The 24,299-nt window shown below is 34.4% G+C and overlaps 2 protein-coding genes and 1 pseudogene across 4 annotated transcripts; 1 reads left to right on the top strand and 2 right to left on the bottom strand.

The window, feature by feature from the left end:
* Positions 1-621: 621 nt before the first annotated feature.
* On the bottom strand, positions 622-7,341 carry LOC147397629 (myb-like HTH transcriptional regulator family protein). 3 transcript variants are annotated; one of them, XM_086449484.1, is made up of 9 exons: positions 7,184-7,341; positions 6,114-6,240; positions 4,926-5,666; positions 4,156-4,372; positions 4,006-4,082; positions 3,871-3,910; positions 1,457-1,532; positions 1,297-1,366; positions 622-1,099 (listed from the first exon to the last, which is right to left on the bottom strand). In XM_086449484.1, exons 3-9 carry the CDS (start codon positions 5,592-5,594, stop codon positions 788-790), a joined length of 1,461 nt encoding a protein of 486 aa, XP_086305610.1. In that variant the 5' UTR covers positions 5,595-5,666; positions 6,114-6,240; positions 7,184-7,341; the 3' UTR covers positions 622-787. The 3 variants fall into 3 exon arrangements, with proteins under 3 accessions (XP_086305610.1, XP_086305611.1, XP_086305609.1); XM_086449485.1 differs by lacking the exon at positions 6,114-6,240 and having other exon boundaries at positions 7,184-7,328; XM_086449483.1 differs by lacking the exon at positions 7,184-7,341 and having other exon boundaries at positions 6,114-6,296.
* Positions 7,342-15,034: 7,693 nt separating this feature from the next.
* NIAP (Major facilitator superfamily protein) lies at positions 15,035-22,396 on the top strand. Its single transcript, XM_086449482.1, has 6 exons — positions 15,035-15,191; positions 16,397-16,665; positions 18,478-18,715; positions 20,649-21,183; positions 21,278-21,480; positions 21,753-22,396. The coding sequence occupies exons 2-6, from the start codon at positions 16,397-16,399 to the stop codon at positions 21,993-21,995; spliced, it is 1,488 nt and encodes a 495-aa protein (XP_086305608.1). The 5' UTR covers positions 15,035-15,191; the 3' UTR covers positions 21,996-22,396.
* A 1,353-nt stretch (positions 22,397-23,749) lies between these two features.
* LOC147397627 (SKP1-like protein 1A pseudogene) lies at positions 23,750-24,085 on the bottom strand (annotated as a pseudogene).
* Positions 24,086-24,299: the final 214 nt, after the last annotated feature.

The following is a 24,299-nucleotide window of genomic DNA, read 5'->3' as shown; positions in this document are numbered from 1 at the left end:
CCCTTGGAAATTTTTCTTAAAAAGAAATTTCTGTTCGTTTTCAAAACTTTAGGGATTGTTTTTTTTTTTTTTTTTTTGTAGTTAAGAGATTCCTAAATGCTGGAGTAACATTGAAATTGACATCGTTTGGGACATTGCCATGGTGAATGTGTCTATAAACCCTTAGATACTTTTCATCGAGATACAAGTGAGAATCATCTATGGTTCTATACACACCTATGTCCTGAACGATGTCAATTTCAATGTTACTCCAGCACGACTCTTTTCAATAATACCCCCACTGGACTAATTAAACCAGGTCAAGCCATCTCTTAGTGGTGGCGTAGTTTGTTGTTATTCCTTAGTAATTTGGCCAGCTGTGGTGTCCCGTCCTGTCTCTCTCACTTATTGCCTCTTGTACTCTTCTCCCACTTCAAATGTGTGGTTCTAAATTCTTATAGTTGGGCAATTGGAATCGAGATATGATTGGGCCACCCTTCCAACGTCTTGATGAATATTTGAGATGGCCTCGGTTGACTCTAATAGACTGATGTAAAATGACTTAAATGCCGCCATCTTCAACTTATAACCAAAAACCCTTGATTTTTCTGCACTCCCTTTCCTTTTTGACCCTATTCAAACTAGTAAACATTACCATCCAATACAAATCAAGATTCCATTTTACATGAGATATACAAAAGCTGAACAATTCTGAAAATAGAAAAAGAAGAGAAGTAATATATGATACAATGTTTTTTCTTTTCTTTTTTTGCAAACAAAGTTGTTTTCCTAGAGAAGCACTAAGCAGTTATTGCAATGGATTTTCAACAACCGGCTCGTCCTCTGTCTTAGTTTCATGCCGGAACCGTTTCTGACTCTGACCTGCTAGTTGCTCAGTTTCAATACAGTCGGTAGCTTTATGTGTCAATGGGAGAGATGAACATGACTCAGTTTTAGATTCTGTTTGTAGTGGTGAGGAACAACCATCTGTTTGTGGGTCAGCTGATGATGCAGGACTATAAGAAGAGATTAAGGCATTGCCAGCTTTCTGCTGCTCTTCCAAAATCTTTTGCAAGTACCTTGCATGTTCTTCTATACGTAACTGAAGGGTCCTTTGTACCTGCATGAACCAAAAATCAATGGAAGTGTGCAAGTGAGAATCGAAAAACTCGACTTTCATTGACCTGAAAACATTTATTCTTAAAAAGCATCAAAATAGTGCAAGTTAAGTTACAGGTGAGAATAAAACCATAAATTCTTAAACCAAAAATATTATAGATGCTAAAAAATCCAACACGTCGATGGAAGTAGACAAACCTCCAGCTGTTCATGAAGCTGTTTTTGAACCTCCATTTGCATGAGCAGAGCCTCGGTAACTTGCATGCCCCTGAAACAAGAATGAGGAAAGATCAATTAACAATGTTTGCATGATGACCAAGTAGAGGAAAAAATATAAATTCAGACACTGAATATTGACCTTTTAATGTGTGGATCACTTTCTTTGCTTGAAGCTGCCCTCCTTTCTTTTTCTTCAGAGCAGGAAGCTTTATTGTCTTGAAAACACAATAGCAAAATATCAAAAGGAGTCATGATTATTTGGGTAACAGGCATTTAAAAAAAAAAAAAAAAATTATTTGGGTAACAGGTATGGAGTTTTCCACAAAACACCCCACTAAAGGAAAAAAATCAATTTCCCAACATGTTACCCTTTTTTTTATAAGACCTAACATGTACCTTTACCACACAAGATGGTAAGTAGTGCTTGAAATAGCAAATGAGTGTTCTCATTATAATCATTAATAATGCCTCATCCCAATTATTTAGGGTCAGCAATATAAATTCTGTTTCATCATCTAGAGCTATGCTCTTTGTCCAGGAGTATTTTTCTATTCTTACTATGCCAATCAATGTCATTTTTGGCTTTCCTCTTGATTATTTAGAACCTTCAACCTACACCTAAGCACTCCGTCTCACAAGCTATTATTGAGATGATTTGGGCACTTCGTACATATCCAAAAAATTTCCATCAACTTGTCTTTATTTTATCACCTATTAGGCCTACTACTAGAGTCCCTCGGATGTGCTCATACTTGATTGTCTATTTTCCTAGTCTCTCTTTCATCCCAACATTCTCACCTATGCTACGGTCAATTTATGAGCATGTTGTTTCTTGATTATACAACATACCCCTGTAAAAGCTTAACTGGTTTCATAGTTGTTTTGTAATTATTCTTTTAGTTTTATTTGCACATCAGTACATGTCAGGCACATAATATAATGAAACTATCTTTATGTAGCCTCATTACCTATAATTTTAGGGCAACATTCATAAGAACCAAAACTTGACTCAACTGCTATTTGATATAAATGGTTGGAACGGAGTGTCCAATGCTACGAAATAAAACTAAGAATTCGAAAGAAATGATGGTAGAAAAATCAAGAGAAAAACAAGAAAACAAATAAGCACACAAGGCACAGAAACTTATGTGGTTCACCCCTAAAGGTTAGGCCCATTGGTGACCATTGATGGATTGAGAACTTATGGAGCAAAATACAAAAGAGCAATTTTCTTACTGGGCTCTCCCTAACTACCAACCCCTAATTAAGAGAGGAATACCAAAAATCGATTCCCAGGTACCATGGAAAACCCAATTCAACATATGTTTCAAAAACTAGGTGTGGTTTGTTGTCACCTAGCTGATCGGCTATTGGACAACTGATCCCACCAAGCTGAGTTCAAAATAACTTGGTCTAATTCCCTTAGTCCTATCCCATTTGGGTTTTAGAATTCGAACCAAAAACCAATAACAGCCTCCCCAATCTCTTCCAATAAATGGATAATCAAATCTAGCTAGCGTAAATGGTCACTTTAGGGCATTTATTCCTCATCAGTATTAAATAAAGCGTTATCCCTCTTTGTTTGTCAAACTGGCTTAGATTTGCATATACTTTTTCTTGGTCTTATTTATTTTAGAATATCTCACTTTGAAACTATCCTTTCACAGTTCTAGTTTCGCAATTATTCCCCCTACAATCTCATCAACCAACACAAAATCATCTGCAAATCATACCATCAACAGCTCACTCTAGTTACCAATCCCTCATACAGGTCATTAATAATGTCAATATATCTGCACCAGACTCCTTTTTCAATCCAATACCCACCAAATAACTCTCTAGAGACCCTACCATATGCCTTCTCTGATTCAATAAAGACTATGAATGCTCTTTCTCTTCTCACGAAACTTCTTCCCTAAAGTCTTAAGTAAAAAAAGAAGGCTTTGTTGGATGACCTCACTAACAATGAAGCGAAATTGGTTCTCTGATGTACTTGTTTCTAGTCTTTATCTTTGCTCCATCACCCTGTCCTACATCTTTGTAGTGCGGTCTATTCGTTCATTGATCTCAACTGCTAAGTTGTGGACAACATCTTGAACAAATCATAGACCCAAATGAAATTTTTTTGGGCCAACTAGGTATATGTAGCCACCCATTGAATGGACCATTAGGAAAGTTCTGATATAGTAGTTGGTCTTTGGATCACCCAATTATGGTCTTTATCCAAACCACCACTTCCCATTTATTCCCGGGAAGTTAATGCAATCATGGTTCCAATCGAGCATAGGCTTGAGCTATACTATATCCAAGAGATGGCCGTGATATGGTTTGCCACAGGTTTCAGTCAACATTCCTTGAAGCATCACATAATGTCCCATTTACATTTGTGCTTAATACAACACTGCATCTAAGTTTATGTGGTAACTGGTAAGTGTCTAATGGCTCAGCATAAGAAAACTATGTTTAGCTTACTCAAAATAAAAACAGGAGAGAGAGAGAGAGAGAGAGAGAAGAAGAAGAAGAAGCAAGCATCCTTTCTCCAGTAATTTTTACCTTCTTTTGCCTCTGGCATGTACTTGGCAAGTCGGTATTTCTGCAAATCATGGACACATGAAAATGTGAGCTCAAATGACATTGCAACTGAATCAATTCTAAAATTCAATCTGAAAAATAAATCTACAATAATACCTGCAGATGGCTTTTCACATGGTAGATGGTCAAACCCTCAACTTTCATACGCTTCAATATACCCTTAGGAGTTGCCCCTACATTTCACAATGAAGATTGTGAGATGGAAGACCTGTTTCAGTTGGTTATTAATCAAACTAATTTGCTTACTTTCGGCACCATCAAGCTTGTTGACAACTTCTACGAAATGCTCATGGAGCTCAGGTGTCCACCTCATTCTTGGTTTGTGTGCAGCAGCAGCTCTAGGACTAGGGTGTCTCAAAGGAATCTTACCATCAGCAGGAACGACTAAAGGATGAAGATGGTTTTGGTTGCATGTCATTCCAACAGTCGGGGCTGGAGAAACCTGAGGTTTCTCGTATATTTCCTACATAAAGTACACATCAAGTTTGTTCTTGTAGCAGGTTGGTCTTGGTCGTTGCATCTTTTGCAGTCATCTCAACCGCCGTTTTATAGAAATTACATTATCTTTAATGATCATAATAAAATAAAATGAAGTACACATCAACTAAAAACCTAAAGAGTATTCTAATAATCACATAACAACACAAATAGCAAGCACACACAGTAATGTGACACTACTTGATGGTTCCTCCTAAAGAACTATCCCAAATATACCCAATCAGACCATCCTAACATCCAAATCCATCCCATTATTTTGAGAATAATGATCTGGAAAAAGTTATAGATTGAATGACAAAGATTTTGCAATTAGTTCAGATTTTGGCAGAGAGTCTACAAGTTGAGACACATAGCCCAGTCATTATAAACCATGACCATCTTTGTATTCCCCTAAAGGTAACCTTTCCTCTCAATATATATATACAGGAAGAAATTTGAACAATAAATGAACACAAAAAGCACAATCCTGTTCACATCTTCTGAGAAATATGTATAGGATTCGCATAAGATGTACTCACATCAAGCCTTTGATTTTCTCCATTGTCAATCATAGCTATGTCAAGCTCCTCAGACAAAAATTGTAGATCCAATTGCTCTGTAAAGTTCAAATTTTCACTTGTATAATTCACGCCATGAAAGCTACCATCGAAATCATCTCCCGGTGAATTAAGAAAGTCTTTCATCAGATACTCAGAATGCTCTTCAGAAAATTCATCACTTAAATCCCTACTTAATAGCAATGGAGATTTAGATGAATGAACAGAAGAAATGTGCTGATCACATGTTGCAGGATGTGGGAGGAAGGGTAGGTTGCCTTGCTGCCGATTGGTGTCAGAGCTTGTTGAAGATGATGAATATAATCTGGTACAGAACGTAGAAGACCGAGAAAACATGCTTTTGGGGTAATGAAGATGAGAACTTTGGGACATGTGGCTATTTTTTTCTGGGTTTGGAATTAATTTCTGAGGTTGGAATGGGGATGCTAGTTGGAGACTGGACGAACTGAGTGATTGTGTTTGTATATATAGGGATGGACATCCAGATGAACAGCCATCATCCAATAAATTTTTTCCTTTTGTTTCTTCAGTGAATGTATTTTGAACTGGGGAGTGGGCAGTATGATAAGCTTGTGCCACTCCTTTTGGAGATTCACTTTGTTTTACAGAAATGGCACTCTTGCAATTCATGGTCTTTAAGAAAAACAACTCAAATCATTCATCCACTCCATGTGCAGTATGCATCGGTCCTTCGCAGAGTCTCTGCAATTAATATTTTGGAAATGAGAAAGAGATACAAAGATGAATAACAAGTAAATCATGAACAATATAGGGATTTGAACTTTTATGTGGTAGAAGTTCCACCAAAATAGTACAATAACATCTGCATCTCTACACAAGAATCCAGAGTTTCAGAACAGAAATTTCCACTTCTTTCGACGGACAAAAAAAAGTGCCCAACTATGATATTCATTTATAGTCTAAACCCTTGAACAATGATGCATCCTAGATCATCTGTGCCTTAAACTTGATTCCCATGAACTCCATTGTTTCAGAGTGAGAATGCACTACAAAGTTTCAAACATTCCACATGGATCACCACATATATGCCTGTCATACTATTATATCTAGTTTTGTGTTGGATGTACCACAAACCAATTTGGTAATTCAATGTGGAAATGTGACATAAGAGGGCAAGGAACGACGTACCATCATTAATGGGTTCCAACAAATTGATCAGTCCTAGTGCTATGGACGCTTGCCATCAACTCCAAAGTGTATGGCATAGTAGCCAACAAAAGAACATGATTGGCTCCCATGAAAAAATCTTGGTCCTCTAAAACACAGTCCAAAAAACCATTAAATAAATAAGTGGACCCAGAATAAAACTCTAAATATGGAAATCAAGTTCATACGAAAAATTCTAGTTCCTGCATATCCAAGGTCTGTAAATGAGAAGGCAATGAGTTAGCTACAAGTGGGGTTACAAGAGCATATATTAAATGTAGAGTGGAGTCATCAATGAGACTTTTTTTCCTTTTTGTGACCTTCATTGTCATTCTTCTTTAACGACTAATCATGGGCATTGATATAAAAAAATTAAAAAATTAAAAATAAATTCATCTTTTTCTATGATAAGGAGATCCAAAAGAAGAGCCAAGTTAACTAACTTGGTAAGATGTGCGGAGTGTTGTTCCCATTTCTTAGGTTCAGATCCTCTTGAACCCAACTTCACCTTGCTAACCACTAACCCTTTACCCATTAAAAAAAAAGGTCTCAAAATAAGTAAGAATAGTTCTCTAAGTGTACTTCCATTTCAAAAGGTTAGCAAGAAAAAAAATCGACACTTTTTTGGGTAAAAAAAAGTTTTTTAACCATGAAGGATGAATTTCTCCATTTCAGTAGTCTCCAAATCATCACGGTTAAACAACATATGTATCAGTTTCCACGAATTAGCACTTAATATTCATAAATAGAAAACACAACTTCAGAATTCTAACTTTAAAAGAAGAAGAAATTATCACAATTTTTCTTCCCGTTTTTTTGGGTGGAAAGAAAACAAATGGAGAGAATCTATAGTTGCTAAATTTAAGGAAAATTCCTAGAACAGATGGAAAAGCAGAGAAAAGCAGTAGCTCAACTTCAAATTTCAAATCCAAACAGAATAAACAACAAACATAAAAAAAAAAAAAAAAAAACAGAGAATAATATTTCCCTGGAAATTGGGAATCTCCTTAGAGAGAAAAACAAGAATCTTATTAATTGCAAAAATATCTCACCTTCAACTACTATTGCAGAAGAAACTGAGAGAGTGGTGTGCTATGGATTATTATTTTCTCTTCTCTAAACAGAGAGAGAGAGACGAAAGCATAAGCAAACACAAACACAAACACGGCTCTTAGAGAGAGACAATCATCAAATCATAATCTCAATCTTGTTTCCCGAAGAATTGATTGAAATTACTATTAATGCTTAGTTGTTTAAAATATATTTTGAAGTTCCCAAAATGCCACCGTTTCATCTTTCTAAGAGACAAAAATAGAAGGATGCCAAACAAATATTTATCCTTGTTTTCAAACTTATGACATGCCCCCTTGACGTTAGTCTTCTCTTTAATAATTATAAAATGGCTAAACTGCCCTCAGCTTCGATCTATAACCAAAAATCATTTCTTGTTTTCTTTTCAAGACCAGCCATCTTCAAGTCCTTCAACATTTATGAAAATTTATTTTTTATCTGTTGGAAGATGATTTTTATTTATTTGAGTAGTATGCCTTATTTTAACGAATAAATCAATCATAGAGGGAATTAAATCTAGGTTTAAGGTATCATCATATATAGACTTCACCAACTAAGTTAGTTTGGACCTTATGGAAAACTCTTGATTTTTCTATCCAATATTTCATAATCTTACACCTCAAAAATCGTATCTAGTTCTCAAGGTTTGAAGTAGATCCAACAATACAAAAGTATTTTGCAAGATGAAATAGATAGAATTTAACGTTGATGAGAATGGTGAAAACTTTATGTGGGAGATTTAGGATCTTTGCTTCTGAGAAGAAAAATCTAGCGTTAATAGTCGTGGGTTGGGGAAGAAGGTATTTAGGTCATCTTGCTAGTCTCCTAAAGAAGATCAAGGTCAAAGAGGACTTATCATAAGTTTGAAAACACAAGGGTATCTTAATTATTCCCCAATACATGTGGGGGGGGGGCGTAAACCACGCTTAATTAACTTGTAATTTATGATGGGCCCTGCCTTTTTTTTAAAGAGATTTTGATAATTAAATCTTGCAATCAACTTGGTTAAAATTATTTCATTTTTAATCATTTCTCCATACGTAACCCCTTTGTGCTTAGTTATATTATATGGATTTTGTTAACGTGTGCCCTTAAAGTGTAATAAATAAACTTTTGAAATTGGAATCTCATGGTATTTTGGAAAAATTAAATTTTTTAAGGGTATTTTCGATATCAAATCTAATTTTTAAAGTGTATTTATTGCACTTTAATGTGTACCCTTAGGGTACACGTTAACAAGGCACAAATTATATACAGAAAAGGAAAATGCTGGGCTGACTTTTTCTGAAACTGCTGTGTTGACATGGTAATGCATGGAGAATTGTTGATTTTTTTATCATGTATCTCAAGGAAAGAAATCCATGACTAGTTGTACACTTCCACATCAGCGCAGGGTTGAACATAGCGTCCAACGAAGTCAGTGTAGCATGATTGATAAAATTTCAACACAAAATTCATCAACATGACTTTGATCCTCTGATATGGTTATTGTTAAAGTGGGGAGTACCAAAATGGTCATGTATGAGATCATAATTACTGACCAATTGGCCAATGGTAGTTTTAAAATTCTTATGAGAATAGCTATATATCTGTGTTGATATTTACTTATCTTTACCAAAATGGCTATCCATATTATGCCACATTGAGATTTTGAATATAAAATAAAAGATCAATTTTTTTTATTTTTTATTTTTACAAAATTATGAAAATGATTGAACCATAGTTAGTGTTTAGGGTTTATTTCATGTTGAGATAAAGGTCATATATGTTATTTCTTATACAAAAGTACAAATATGAAAGAACTATATTTAAGGTTTAGTATTTATTTCAAGTTGAAATAAGGGCTTAAGAGTAAGTTCAACTAAATAAGCACCCTTTTTGGAAGAATAGTTCATGTTATGCATTTTAAAAAGGATATAAAGGTAAATTCAATTTAGATGTACAACATATGCCTAGCTCGGTAAAATTTTAGAGACTAATTATAATCTAATGCTATTTTTTCAAACGCCCCCTTACTCTTTCTAACATGGCAGTTGCAGAATCATAAATCTTTTGCTTGTGTATCCCGAAGCTAAGGATCTACGATTATGTGATGGGAGCGTACGAGGGCGTCTGAAAAAAATGAGCGTCAGATTATCACAACTCAATTTAAGTTTGTGTTTGAACCAGTAATTTTTTATAAAATAATGGGCCATTTTGGTAAAATACCCTTAATTGGGACCATTAAATGGGGACCAAGTTCAATTTGAACACCTTGCATCAATCTTATGTGAAGCTGCGCAGATTCCATGAAAGCCAACACCTTATGCTAGGCTTGTATTTGTTGTTTTATGTGTCGATGTTTTGATGTACTTCTCATTGAAAGTGTCTTGTGGGACATTTATTTGGCAACGGCCTTATAATGGGTTGTTGGTGGATTTATTAGACAAATGTTCAAATTAAATGGTGTCTTAAAATTATTAGATTAGATAATTTTTAACGATTGATTCATAGTTATTGACTTTTAACATTATAAAAAATTGATTATATATTTAATAAAACTAGTTTCACTTTTGTTTATAATGATTCTAAGAAGAGAATTCCCAATACCATAAGATCATTGGGCCAATTAATTGTCTCACAACACATTGTTAGAAGTTTATATTAATGAAATTGGTATATTGTTTTTTTACATTAATGAATTTGTTTCGTAAAATTGCAGTCATGATGAGGTGTTCATGTGTTGGCACTTCATGCAATTTTTTTTATATACATGAAGCGCATGTCAGACTTATTCTTCTTTGAAATGTGAATATGCAATATAAAAAAAATAAAATAATAATAATAAATATATATTAAAAAAAAAAGGAGTCGTTATAATTTGGCGTTCCCCCCTCCATCATAGAGTCGTAGATTATTTGCCTCCAGATACACAAGAAAAATTTTTAAGATTTATGTATCTCGAGGCAAATGATCTAAGGATCTGTGATGGGGGCTTTAGAAAATCATTATTTAAAAAAAAAATTGCTCTCACAAGAACTTTATATCAAGTATCTATCATATATTGCAATACCCAGCTAATATAAGCATTAATTCCTCAGTTGCTACTCGTGAGGATGCACCCTCACTTACTTGGTGCATGTGATGTGCATGCATTGCACTTTCCCCGAGACTTGTCCTTGGACAAGGCCACGGTCTATAAATGGGGCAAAGCCCAGATACAAGCTAGGTCCACTATCTACAAAGATACCCAGTTATTTAAACATATAAAAAAATCATTGTTTTACAAATCAAAAGTGCGACATTTGTAAATTCAAATAAAGAAATTTATTTTCTTATTAAAAGAAGAAGGTAAAGAAAAATGGACGAACAAGATTATGCATCATAAAGTGGCTTGCCAATAAGGTTGGTAAATTAATAGAGTTGGTCAGAATTTAGAAATACATCCTCCATAGCTTTTAAAATATTTATTAATAAATAAGTATATTATCCCTATTTTTTTTTTTTTTTTGATGTGGATAGTGACCAAAATGGTAAAAATACATTGGATCCATTTTCGTCAATATATATAGAAAATGGAAGTCTAATCGTTATATCTCTACAGTCCATTTCTTTCTATAATGATGATGACTTCCCTTTTAATTTCTTTTCCTCACTATGCCTTGAGAATGACAGGAATTAATATGACAAGCAAACGACACTCGATGCATGTCTTTCCGAATGAACACATTTACGGAATGAGTTAAATAAAGGAAAAGTGCAAAAATATGGTGTACTTTTTTTAAATAAAAAAAAAAAACATTCTTTTGCCCTCGAAAATATTTTTAAAAAAATAGGGACAAAAATTTATGGATGATTTAGACATGACCCCTATAATATTCTGAATATTAGAGATACCCCAAATGTTTTGAAATTGTTGACATAGATTAAGGGGAAAAGACTTAAATGACCTAATCTTCAATTTCTAGTAATAAAATAAAAAAACTCATATTTTTCTTTCAAAATCAATTAATCTCAACTCCTTTTTTGGATCAGATCTTATCTACTTCAAGTCTCTAACCTTCAAATCTGAAGGTAAGCTATACTTTTTGATAAAATATAAAATGATGAAATTTTAGATAGAAAAATCTGAATTTTCTATAAAGGAGACAAAATAGAAAATGATGGATTAAGATAAGGTTGAATAGATTAAAGTTATCGTAGAGGTTGAAGAAGTTGAAGATGACTATTTTTGTGAAGAAAAAAAATAAATAATATTTTTGAAAAGATTAATAAAAAAAGATGTTAAGTTGAAAAATCTACGATTTTATGTAAAAGGTTAGTTCTAGATTGAAAACGTTGAATTGAAGATAAAGTTGAATGACTATAGGTTGGAGAGTTTGAAAATTACTGATTTTGAGAAGAAAAATCTAAATTTTTTCCTAGAATATTGAGGTCAATACATGCATGTCATCAATTTTAAAACATAAGGAGTATCTCTAATATTTAGCAAAATTTAGGAGGCATGTCTAAATCATCCTAAATTTATCTTTTTCAATGCAAACTCTAGAAAAATATTGGTTAATTAAAGAGAAATTCAAAAACAAGAGTATAAAAGTGAATTCAGTTTAATGATCCATTTTGATTGAAAAATAATAAAAAAATAAACACCAAAATGGGTAAACAATCCTTTGGATAGATATTTTAAGAGAACTGTTATTGCCACACCAACTTTTACTAATGCCACGTATCTAAATCACCAAATAATGGTGTTAGTAAAAGTTGGTGTGGCAATAGAAACTCTCTATTTTAAAAATGTGTCTGTTTACCTAAAACACCCATGATAGAATTAGTGGCTGGTCTCTCTCTCTCTCTCTATTCAAGGTGTAAATGATACCAAAAGTCGCTTTCAATAGGCGTACCAAGTCCTTGGATTCATCGATCACCTGTGAATTTCACTCCAAACCAGTGGCCCTACCAGCATTGAGTGCTCTCAACTAAACTTATACAAGACAAGAAAAATGGCATATAGATGATTCTAAGAGGCACCCTATTAACACTGCTAATCGCCATTTAACATTTCCCCACATCTGCTCTTTTCCCATATTCTAGGGAGCAATATTGGGGTCCCCAATATTAGGGCTGTCAATTAGGCCTAATGGCCTGCTAACGTTTCCCCCCCAAATCTGCTCTTTTCCTAGATCTCGACTTGATTACGTGTGCCCTAAGCCCTAAGGGCATGCGTTAACAAGACCCATATTTAAATGTTGGTTAACTTAAAGCGAGTGAAACAAAAATTTGTTATTTAAAAATTTATGTGCTAAGTTGATGAACCAATGGCATGACATCATATGTATTAAATGAGGAAAGAGTGATTGATTGGTCGAGAGAATTTTGTAGCAGTTAAAGTGCTTTATTTTGGTATTTTTTTTTCAATACACATGGTGTCATGCCATTGGTTCATTAAGTTATTAGCATATAAATTTCGAAATCGTGGATCAATGTTCCTCCATATGAACCTCTCATTTTTTAGGCCATTTATGTTTGTCTTAAATTGTTTATATCTAACATTGACCAAAACATGGAGTATACAATTTTCTTTTTTTTCATGAACACATTTTGATTCAAACTACAAATCAATTTTTTTTTAAAGGATAATGCTAAAGTAACATTAAAATGTACCGTGGATGTGTGTCAGAACCATAGATACATTCATCGAGATCTCACTCGTTCCTCAATGAAAAACATCTATGATTCTGATATACATCCATGTCAAAAATGTCTCCCATGATGTACACTTCAATGTTAATCCAACACAATTCTTTTTTTAATGATCACATTTCAAATCAAACCATGAATTAGTTCGCTTTGTATCGATTCGTCGTTCAACATAGCATGAACAAATCCAATAACACTATTTAATGTATAATTTTTGCAACAAAAAATAAATAAAGTATATTATATATATAGCAAATTTACTCTAATTTCTTATTATTTTTCAACTAGGAAGGAGATTGGAGATCTATTTTGATGAAAACTAGCATAAAATGGCCTTAAACAATTCTCAAAATGCATGAATTTTATATTTTTATAAAGCTCAAAAATCAACTTGAATCTAGCTTGAGCCTTTGGGGTCAGGCTTAAGCTTAGTCGACTTAGGTCCTAATGGAGATTAAGGTTGGTATAAATCAACCTACCTCTTTAAGGTTGAGATAGGATTCTTCAAAGCTCAACTTGACATACTAGTCTCATATTTAGGGGTAGCAATCTTAACATGAACCGTGAACACAATTTGAAAATGACACGAAATTAATGGGTTTGGGTCAAGCCTAATTGGGCTTAGGTCATAGTAGTGTCGACCTGTCTAACATGGTTATTAAACGGGTCATCTTTAGGTTAAGGACGTCAACCCACTTAATCCGTTTGAATAGGTTTAATTATTGTGTCCTTAACATATTTCAAATCATGAAACATAAGAGGTATCTCAAATATCAAGAATTATTTAATAATTTTTAAAATTATCTTTCTTTTTTTTTTATTAGAAAATTATGTAGAATTTTTTTATAATACATTTTTTCCCCAAATTTTATAAAATATTGAAGGTGTTTTAAGATATTTTTCAAATAATAGTGATTGAGATTTTAGTTTGGGAAAGAAAAACCTTTTTCTTTCTAAGTAAGAAAAGTTTCTTGACTGCATTACCTTGTAACATCCAAAAACATGATCCAATTCCCTCTGGGATGTAGAGTACAAAATTCTAAGAACTTTGAATTTTTTTATTTTTATTTTTGAAAAATACTTAAGTATAATGGCAGATATTAGTTTATGGTTGTGTGACTTTATTTTTAGCAATGGTTTTTTAATTTTTGGTGGAGAAAATGAAACTTTTTTTTTTATACTAAAGATTATAATTTTGCTTAACAGGTTACACAAGTTGGATTAGGTTACCTATTTAGTAAATGTGTCGGGTTTGGATTTAAGGTTTTGACACGATTAATAAATGGGTCGGTTTGGGTTGGGTGAATTTTCAGAATACCCTTACCTTAACACGACATGACTTGACCCATTGCCATTGCGACTGACTACTCAACAGATAAGTCAATGTAGTGGATGATTCACATTGACTATCTCACTTGGTTGCATTCGAGATCACGATGACTCTCCCTAGTCATCTTGGTTTCTAACAAGTTTTAAAAGCTTGTGTCGTAAGTGCGACACCAATGTACCATGAATGGCCAAATAGGCTTTTAGGTCCAAATGGACAAGCTTCATTATATGATCAGGCTCGATGAACCAGGCCTAGGCTTCTTTTTTAGACTGCTAAATTGTTGGATTGAGTCAGAGATCGGGCCTAAATTTTTGGGCCATTTGATAGAATGGGCTAGATCAGATTCAGGTAGTCATATTACAGATAAGTCCGGCCCAATAAGATCCATTAACGACCTCGCTTAACAACCTCGTACAATTAGACACACGCCTCCACGTTTCGGTAAAGATTTGAGATACCCTCTATGTTTCCAAACAGATGACATACCCCCTTGACCTCGTCTTGCCATATAGACCAAAAAAAAAAAGACTTAATTATCATCGTTTTCACCAGTGATTTTTATTCCCAAAACCAGTTGAAGGGTGTTGTTGTAGATAGAATCGTACGTTTGAAGAATTATCCAAGGAATTAGAGGCCGATTGATTTGGTGAAGAAAATTTTGGGGTGAAGAGCAGAGGGCATTTACGTCATTTACAACATTAATATCTCAGAGGAGACCTACGTCAAGGGGTATGTCATTAGTTTAAAAAAACAGAGGGGTATCCTCTGATATTGACCAAAAACTTACGTCTAAATGAAACCCCACCCACATAATATAAAGAAAGAAAGCGGGAATGGTTTAACGTGTCAGAGAGTCTAATCGTAGCGTTCATAATTCGTAAGAGCTCCATTATTATTTCAACAACAGCTTCGTTTGACTTCGCAAAGGATCAACAACTACACTCCTTCGTCATCTCTTCCTTCAACAACAACGAAAACATCTGGTATATTTTTATTTTATTTTTTCTTAATTTTTTGGAACAATTATTAGTTTCAAATCCGAAATATCTCTTATCTTCATAACGATTCATTTAGATTCCCCCTTTTTTTATATGAAATTATAGATTCTCCTGCGTTTTGGTTACACTTTCGTCAGATTTGTTGATGTTCAACAGTTTCTCATTTTGGAATTTGGATTGGCTCGCCTATGTTTCTTGGATTATAAACGGAATTTAACTAGAAAATTTTCATCTGTTCTGAAAAACATATAGTTATTTGATTATATTTCATTGGAGTTGTAGCTATGTGGGATTAACAAGAACAGCTGAATTAGCAAAAAGTAATTCCCATGTCCAGGGGAACCCTCAAATTGTTTGAATTCAAGCCTCTTAATTATCCTTTATTCTCCACAATTTAAAGACCCAACTTATATATATATATATAAAGCAGAAAAAAAGAAATATATCCAAATATTACCCCAAACAATCATATTTTGGTAGGATTCTCAATTATCCTCCCAACTACAACCATGAGGTATTTAAGTTTGTGATGCTCTGTACAAACCTTAAAATGCTGTCCAAGGAGATGGGGACTCCATTTTGTAATCACATGGATGATTGCAAGCATTTCTTTTTCCATAGGTTGAAAAGCCCAAATGTCTTCTCGTGAGCTTTCAATTGGTAAAAATGAATGGACGGCCCTCTTGCACTTACACGCTTTCAAATCCATTCCTTAATGTGCCACATTTGGCTACAAATGGTTTCAACAAATTAGGTAGTGCAAGGAATGGCTTCGTAGACTCTTGGTCATGGAACATGTGAGATTTTCAAATGTGGCTTTGGCCTCTGGAGTACAATGAAATGCTTCTTTTGTATCATGGCTTTGAGTGGTGCACTAATCTTAGTGTAGTCTTTCATAAATCAATAAACCATTGATATTACCGTGTAAGCCTAAGAAACCCCCTGTAACACATTTAATGTCTTTGGTTTAGGACATCATAACATTTTGACCATTTTAGTTATGACCTGAAATAATGTGGCCTAGGTACGGGAGTTCCATTTTGCCAAAAAGATACTTTGAAAATTCAACAAAGAGATAATGTTTATGTGAATCCTTCAATGTTAGCTTCACATTGAAGGATTTATGTTTTATGTTACAGTGTGCATCTGTAGAACATGACTTGATATTTTTTGTTTCTTTGGTTTTGCAGATGGGTGATAGGGGTCCAAGGTTCACAGTGGATGAAGCACTTGTGGCCATGGGATTTGGGAACTTCCAAGGTCTTGTGCTTGTTTATGCTGGGATGGGATGGGTTGCAGAAGCAATGGAAATGATGCTTCTCTCTTTTGTAGGACCAGCAGTTCAGTCTGAGTGGGGGCTTTCTTCTAATGAAGAGAGCCTGATCACCAGTGTTGTTTTTGTCGGTATGCTAGTTGGAGCTTACTTGTGGGGCATAGTTTCAGATAAACATGGAAGGAGGCAGGTCTTTGTCCATTTAGTTTATATATGTTTAATATTCCCCTTGATTGGTCCACCTTCCTTTAGACTATATTACTCCCAATTTGTTACATTTTATTTTGCATTGCCATCAGTTTAGCTTCTGCTACTCCTAATATCATACTACTAAGGTGTATTACATGCTTCAGAAGTTATGCAAAACCTTTTAAGATTACATTGTAATATGTTGGATATGTAAACATTATGAATGTGTAGCTTTTCATTCTTGTGCCTTATAATGTCCTTGTGTTGCTGGAAACATTGTTTAACTGCATCTAGTTTATTCCTCTAATTTAGTGTACCTGTCAATATAGTTTTGACTTTTGAAGGGATATAATTTTATTCATCTAATTCCTTCAGTTAGTAGTATGTCAAGTGCTCTCTGAAAAACTTTCATTTTTCAGGAAGACAATATTAATATTCGTGCAATAACTGCATATCATCTTGCGGGCATGTTTGTTTGTCATGTTTGAAGTTTCAATCTTGAAAGAATGTTCTAGTTGCTGTTCATCAGTCAGGGATGTATTCAAAGAATACCAAAATTTATATTTCAGGAGGTTGCATGTTCCCAGTTTATGCATCAAATGGTGCTATAGTCATATCTTGCCCAAGGCAATAAGACTTATGTTTATACTTTTCATCAAGTCTAGATATAGGAATATAAGCACAAAAACTCTTTGATTGTGGGAACCTCCTGTCATGTCAATACTTATGGATCTGAATGTTGGGCGGTGAAAAAGCATCATGCTAATAAATTGAGTGTAGTAGAGATGAGGATGTTGAGATGGATGAGTGGAAAGACTAGGGAAGATAAAATTAGAAACAAGCACATCCAGAAAATGTAGGATTAGCTCCAATTGGTGATAAACTAGGAGAAAGTCGACGTATATGGCTTAGGCATGTTCAATGAAGACTGGTTACAGTCCCTATTAGAATACTTATTCAAGTAGCAGGTCTTAAGAGAGCAAGAGGAAGACTCAAAAGAATGTGGAGTGGAGATAGTGAAAGGAAATATAAACTCATTCTCAAATAACAAAATGCTTGGCTGTGGACACAATGGAATGGAGGAACAAGATTTGCTAGCCGACCCCAAATCTTTGGATAAGGCTTTGTTGTTGTTCTTGGAAATAAAACCTTTATGGAGCTAAATGTTGGGTAATCAAAATGCAAAATGTAAATAGATTGGCACAACAAAGATGAGGATGAAGTCCCTTTTCTTTTTCGGGAAGGATGAAGATTTTGTGGAAGTTCACACCCTTTGCAATTTGTTGGGGCCTGTGGAAAGAAAGGATTGAGCGCACTTTTGATGGCAAGGAAAACTCGACATAGGAGCTAATTTTTAGCATTCTTGATTTGTTGTTTTGTTGGTGTAAGCAATTTAAGGAGTTTAGGGATTTGTTTTTTGAAGATTTCTTGTTCAGATGGGACACTGTAAGTAGGGGGAGATTGTAATTTGTTTTCTTCTTTTTGAGGACTCCTTGTCCTCTTATCAATAAAGTTTTCACTCATCAACCAAAAAAAAAAAAAAAAAGAAATCCATTGTCATCAACATTTAACTTTTGATTTATAGTTGGATGTAAATTATTTCAAAGTCTGACTACCATCATTGTTGAATTAAATTGCCTTAGTTTGGACCAGCTATACTGTATCTGTTCACTTTTTATCCAGAGTTTACCTTTCTATGTAAGAAAACATATTAGATGTTATTTCTTTTGTTTAGCACTTAGTGATTATATATGCATTTCCTTTTTTGTGCTTCCGATAACTTATTTTTTCCTCTACCCTTATGTTCAGGATGGGATTCCTTGTTACAGCAATAGTTACTGCTGTGGCTGGATTTCTAAGTGCTTTTGCCCCAAATTATGTCTCATTGCTTATTCTCCGATGTTTGGTTGGCATTGGTTTGGGAGGTGGCCCCGTTCTTGCTTCATGGTTTGTAGAGTTTATTCCCGCTCCTAGCAGAGGCACTTGGATGGTTGTTTTTTCGGCTTTTTGGACTCTTGGAACAATTTTGGAGGCTTCACTTGCATGGGTAAAGCTGCTATTCTCCCACCACCTCTAGTTGTCTTATGCAAGTCTATGTAGAGTTAATTTTTTTAATGTTCTTTTCTTTTCTTTTCTTTCGGTCCTTCTTCTTTAAAAGAATTAAAAATAAAAAATAAAAATCTTGAGCTTGTTTTAAATCTGGGAAATTCAATATAATATTGTATTGCTTATTTTTAGTAGCTTTTATATTGTATTTCAAAAGAGAATATGCTGCAAAGAAGATTGCTAACTTTTTCTTCTTGGAAGAAATTGGGGGACCTTCTTTGATCATTCAAGATCCTTTCACTATAACATTTTTCTTTCTTCATACTGTATATTTTCTCTTCTTTTTTTGTTCTCCTTTGATTAATCTTTGCTATAAAAAAAAGAAGAGATTTATATGGTAGCTATAATTAACTACTTTTTTCCATCTTTGGTTGTATTTCTGTTTAATTAAATGGCCAAGTTTAATCCTTTTGATTAATTTTAAGCCATCAAAAAGAGCAAAATCTTCAACCTTATTGGAATAACTTCTCCAGTGAGACCAAGAAATATCTGAAAGGTTCCTGCCATAGACTTCCTAAAATTACCAGTTTACCACCAATACCTGATGGATCCAGTCTGCTCCTAGAATAACTATCAACGTTGAGCATAATTTCATCTTCCTTTGGGGGCCCTCCATTTCACATAGATGTCTTTGGATGATGGGGGACGGGCAATCAAGCTACTGCATTTCTCTCTCTAAGACTATCACTACTACTGCTTTTTCCCACCAATGTAGGGGCCCAATGAAATCCCATCACCTTAATCTCCTCAATGACCATCCCAAGGCTAGAAATTTATTCTCAAATGCATGTCACAAGTACAAAATGATGATCAATGAAATCACCATCTCTCATACATGCCGCAATTGTGAGGCTAATAGCTTATACTTTCTTATATTCTAGATGATTTCACTAGTAATTATCTTTCTCTAAGAGCTACCTATCTGCACAGTACTTTATATTAGGTGAGACCCTCTTTTTCCAAATGTTTTTGAAAGGAAATGATAAGGAGAGGGATTAGCAATAATTTTGAAGACGACTTTGATAAAAGATTTAATAGGGAACCAAATTCACTAAACCTCACGAAAAGAATGTTGACATCTTTTAACCGCTAAAAAATAAAGGTCTATCCCCTAATTTCCACCTCTAGGATCTCTATAGAATCTATTGCTTCAAGGAAAAAATCTAGAAGTATTTGGAGAGTGGACTCTAAAGCCAGCCCCAAGCAATGTATTAGATTTCAGTTTAAATATTGATTTAAGTCAGCTTGGAAATAAATATTTGTATCAACGTGGAAATAAATATAAGTTTCCTGGAAATTATGGAAATATTGAACAACTGCATGTGTGTGAGAAACATCCTAACATGCTTAGAAATTAGAATAATCAAGATATATATATATTCTGCATTTTTAAACTTGAAATTTGATTATTTTGGTCGAAATTTGCTACATTTCCACCAAAACATGTACGAAAAGAAATTGTCGATTAAATTTTGTGTCGAGTCTGTGGAAATGGAAATATTTCAATATATTTCATGGAATTGTGTCAAAATTGAATACTATGATCCCAAGCTTTTTGATAAATGGGGAAATCCTTTTACATCCAAAGTCAAGGTCCTTGGTACGAACTGTTGAGGTCATTAAAACTGATTACTGCACAATTCTCATGGGCAACAACCTCATCAAATCTGAAGATAGAACCATTGACCATAATTAGTCATTGAAATTTCGCACTGCCTCTTGTGGTTGCAAACTAGGATTCCTCGACCTGTCACCCATGTCCTCTTATGCCCGACTGCTCTTATCATCAACTCTTTCACAAACTTGTTATGCTGATAAGTGATATCCAAGATTCATTTTGATACTTACATGTCCTCGTGCTATTTTCTGTGCAGTTAATCATGCCGACATTAGGGTGGAGGTGGTTACTTGCACTATCTTCTTTGCCATCGTTAATTCTGCTTCTGTTTTATGGTATTACACCAGAATCCCCAAGGTATCTATGTATGAAAGGTAGAACAACTGAAGCACTTAGTGTTTTAGAGAGAGTGGCGAGACTGAACCGAGTGGAGTTGCCTTCCGGCGTGCTTGTTTCTGATCACTCAATTGAGCTTGAAGACCAATGTACTCCATCGGAAGATACTCATTTACTTTTAATTCCACCCCAAAAAAATGAAGCCACGATTCCTGAGAATATGGATTCAGAAACGGGAAGTGTTTCTTCATTGTTTATGCTCCTTTCACCAAAATTACTCAGATCAACCCTCCTACTATGGGTGGTCTTCTTCGGGAATGCATTTTCATATTATGGCCTCGTGTTGCTGACGTCTGAGTTAAGCGATCGTAGTCACTGTGCACCAACTTCTTTGCACCAAGTAAATGCCCCAGATGCAAATCTCTACAAAGATGTTTTCATCACTAGTTTTGCAGGTAAAGTATGTAAATGGTCACATTTTTTTTAGGGTGTTCATCTGCAAAAAAAAATTCCTGAAAATAAAGGTGTTTGACTTGAATTAACTTTCAGAATTTCCTGGGCTTCTGTTATCGGCATTAATTGTGGACAGGCTGGGTCGCAAGCTTTCAATGTCGGTCATGTTCTTCTTATCTTGCATTTTCCTCTTACCTCTAGTGTTCCGTCAGCCAGAGAGCTTGACAACTGGTCTTTTGTTTGGAGCTCGCATATGCATCACTGGAACCTTCACAATCGTGTATATTTATGCTCCAGAGGTTAGTCAAAGGATTCATTAATCTTCCTGAAAGTTGTTTTTAAACATCTTCAGAAATACATGATCAAATAAGACACGGATAAGACTTGTAAAAAAAGGAAGAAAGGTTTAGATGAAACTTTGATGATAAGGTGTCCAAAACCCATCTTCATGTTTGAGTTTCTGATCTTAAAAACATGTTTACCCGGTGGCAACGATATACATTTACGCATTTAAAAGAACATTCACTTTGAGTGCCAAATAATTAACCTCTGTTTTATTTCCTTTTTGTAGATATATCCAACATCGATTAGGACAACTGGTGTTGGAGTTGCAAGCTCGGTGGGAAGAATTGGTGGGATGGTATGCCCTCTTGTGGCAGTGGGATTGGTACATGGTTGTCATCAAACTGCATCCATTGTTCTATTCGAGATTGTGATGTTTCTTTCTGGGCTTTGTGTTATATGTTTCCCCTTTGAAACCAAGGGCTGTGACCTCAGCGACAGTGTATCTAAAGCGACAGTTTATCTAAATTAAAGCAGATTAATATAATACGAAGTTTATATCTCACGACTATGATGATGCAGAGCTCTGGACAGAATTGAATTGAGGACCTAGAGTCACTCAGCAACACCAAATATTTGGGGAAAAAAAAAACTTACGATGATTATTATGGTCTCATCATTGTACGAAGAACTGGCTCCAACCCTTATTTTCTGGCTGCTCGCTGTGCAGATGCAACTCTCCACCCATCAGAAACGTGATTTCATGATATTAGTTCGATTGTTAATACTTATTTGGGTTTAGAAGTTGTTAATCGACGTGCTAATTGTACAGTGGACACATCTCTATTTAAATGTACCATTATACTGGACGTGAAAAGTTGCAACTGATATCACATTATATTGATGTCATGACCATCATTTAAATTTCGTATTGATCTGGACGTGAAAAGTTGCAACTGATATCACATTATATTGATGTCATGACCATCATTTAAATTTCGTATTGATTCAGAATTTTATGGTCGAGAGTGTTTCATTTTTTCTCTCAATCGAACCATTGTCTCAAGATGACGATAACGGCATCTTACTGTGATATGGTCCTTCAAAAACCGTGATTGATAGCCTGTATCCAATGAAGCACATATAAGAGGAAAAATACAGGTACGGGTTTCCTGACAGATTTTCCAAAGAAAATAGAGTTTTCCTTCATATCTTGATCGTTTGTTAGGGGAAAGGGGCTGGCTAATTTTACACACCAAAATAGTTCATTTCACCGACTTTCTTGCAATACCCACCTTAACTTTAAAATAATTATTTACACAAATCTATTAAGTGTACTTTTAACCTAAATTACTTATTTTACCCACCTAATGGTACCAAATCATTTTTCTTTTCTTTTTTCTCTTCTTTTCATCATCTCTCTTCTTCTCTTCTTCTTCTTCTTCTTCTCTCTCTCTCTCTCTCTCTCTCTCTCTCTCTCATTTCTTCTTCTCCTTTACATCTAAAAAGATTTCAATAAAGATTTTAAGTTTTGATCTTATTTATTTTTTTACCCTAATACTTCCAATCGAAAAATTATTCATATGATAAAGTTTTGTTTAATAGGTACTCACTAAATCTGTTTGATAATATTTGGTAGGTGCCTATAGAATGTATTAAAACAAATTCGGTTGAACCAAGTTTCAACTCATAACCTTAATGTTTTGTCAACAATTTAAACTGCATTTGAACCGATTGGTTATAATTGTCAAAAATTGATTGATTACATTGATGATTTAAATTGTCGACAATTCAAATCATTATACCTGGTTTCAAATCCCGCCAACAAGTTACTCAACTCATTAAAAACAAACTTTCAAATTAAATAATAATAATAATAATATTTGGTCCCGTCATTGGTTGAATGTTGAATATATAAAATATTGTTTCAAACTCCTTAAAATTTGTTATTTGTTCTTTAGGTTCAGATTATCACGATTCGAAATAGAACCCAGAGATTGAAGATAATGGCAAAAGGGTGTATTTGGTTCATTGATTTTCTAATGCAGAAATTTAACAATTACTAAAATACAAAGCATTTTTGTGTGAAAGAAAAGTGATTCATTGAATAATAATTATTAAAAAAATATATATATATGGTCTGATTTATTTCTTGGAATAACAATCAAATTCTTCTTCTACTACTTACCTAATCTAAATCCTAAAAGATTTATAAAAAAAAAAAACACAACACAAAAATAATAATAATAATCAGAAAATAAATTTAGTTGGATGGGTTTTATTTGACTAGTCGAAGGCCCATGGATTCTCCTTTCGAATTTTCTCCTCTTCCTCTGGAGCGAAATCGTTCTCGATGTTGAATGTTTCACGAATTTGCTCTACAGTCTTGCCCTTTATCATGTCCGCCACTCTCTGGACCACTAAATTCAACAAACCCTTTATCTCTAGATAGTTAGAGGCCATGATGAGTTTATACAATACAGCTTGATCAGCACTATTTATAAATTCAGAATCCCACTCAGCATTGATATCAGTAGTACCCGATGAAGATGAAGATGAAGATGAAGAAGAAGAAGAAGAATCACCAACATGCTTCTTCATGTACTCTATGATTTTTGGCATTATATCGCTCTTCACACACACCCGACAGTGGGATACCATCCGCTACACAATCGGCCTCGACATGTATTTGATCATCTCTGATTGGATGGCCATCGCTTTCCTCCACTTCAAATCTCTCCCCTCACTACTTAATCAAAGTGATCACCTTCTTCTTCAATCGACATAATGTTCTCTAATCTCTAATCTCTAACTCTAACTGATTAATGCTTCTCTA

This window comes from Akebia trifoliata, chromosome 8 (genome assembly GCF_017979445.1).
Source record: "Akebia trifoliata isolate Shusen 1 chromosome 8, ASM1797944v1, whole genome shotgun sequence".
NCBI classification, from domain to species: Eukaryota; Viridiplantae; Streptophyta; class Magnoliopsida; order Ranunculales; family Lardizabalaceae; genus Akebia; species Akebia trifoliata.
The sequence above is the reverse complement of the archived record's forward strand: the minus strand, read 5'-3'. Positions and strand labels throughout refer to the sequence as shown.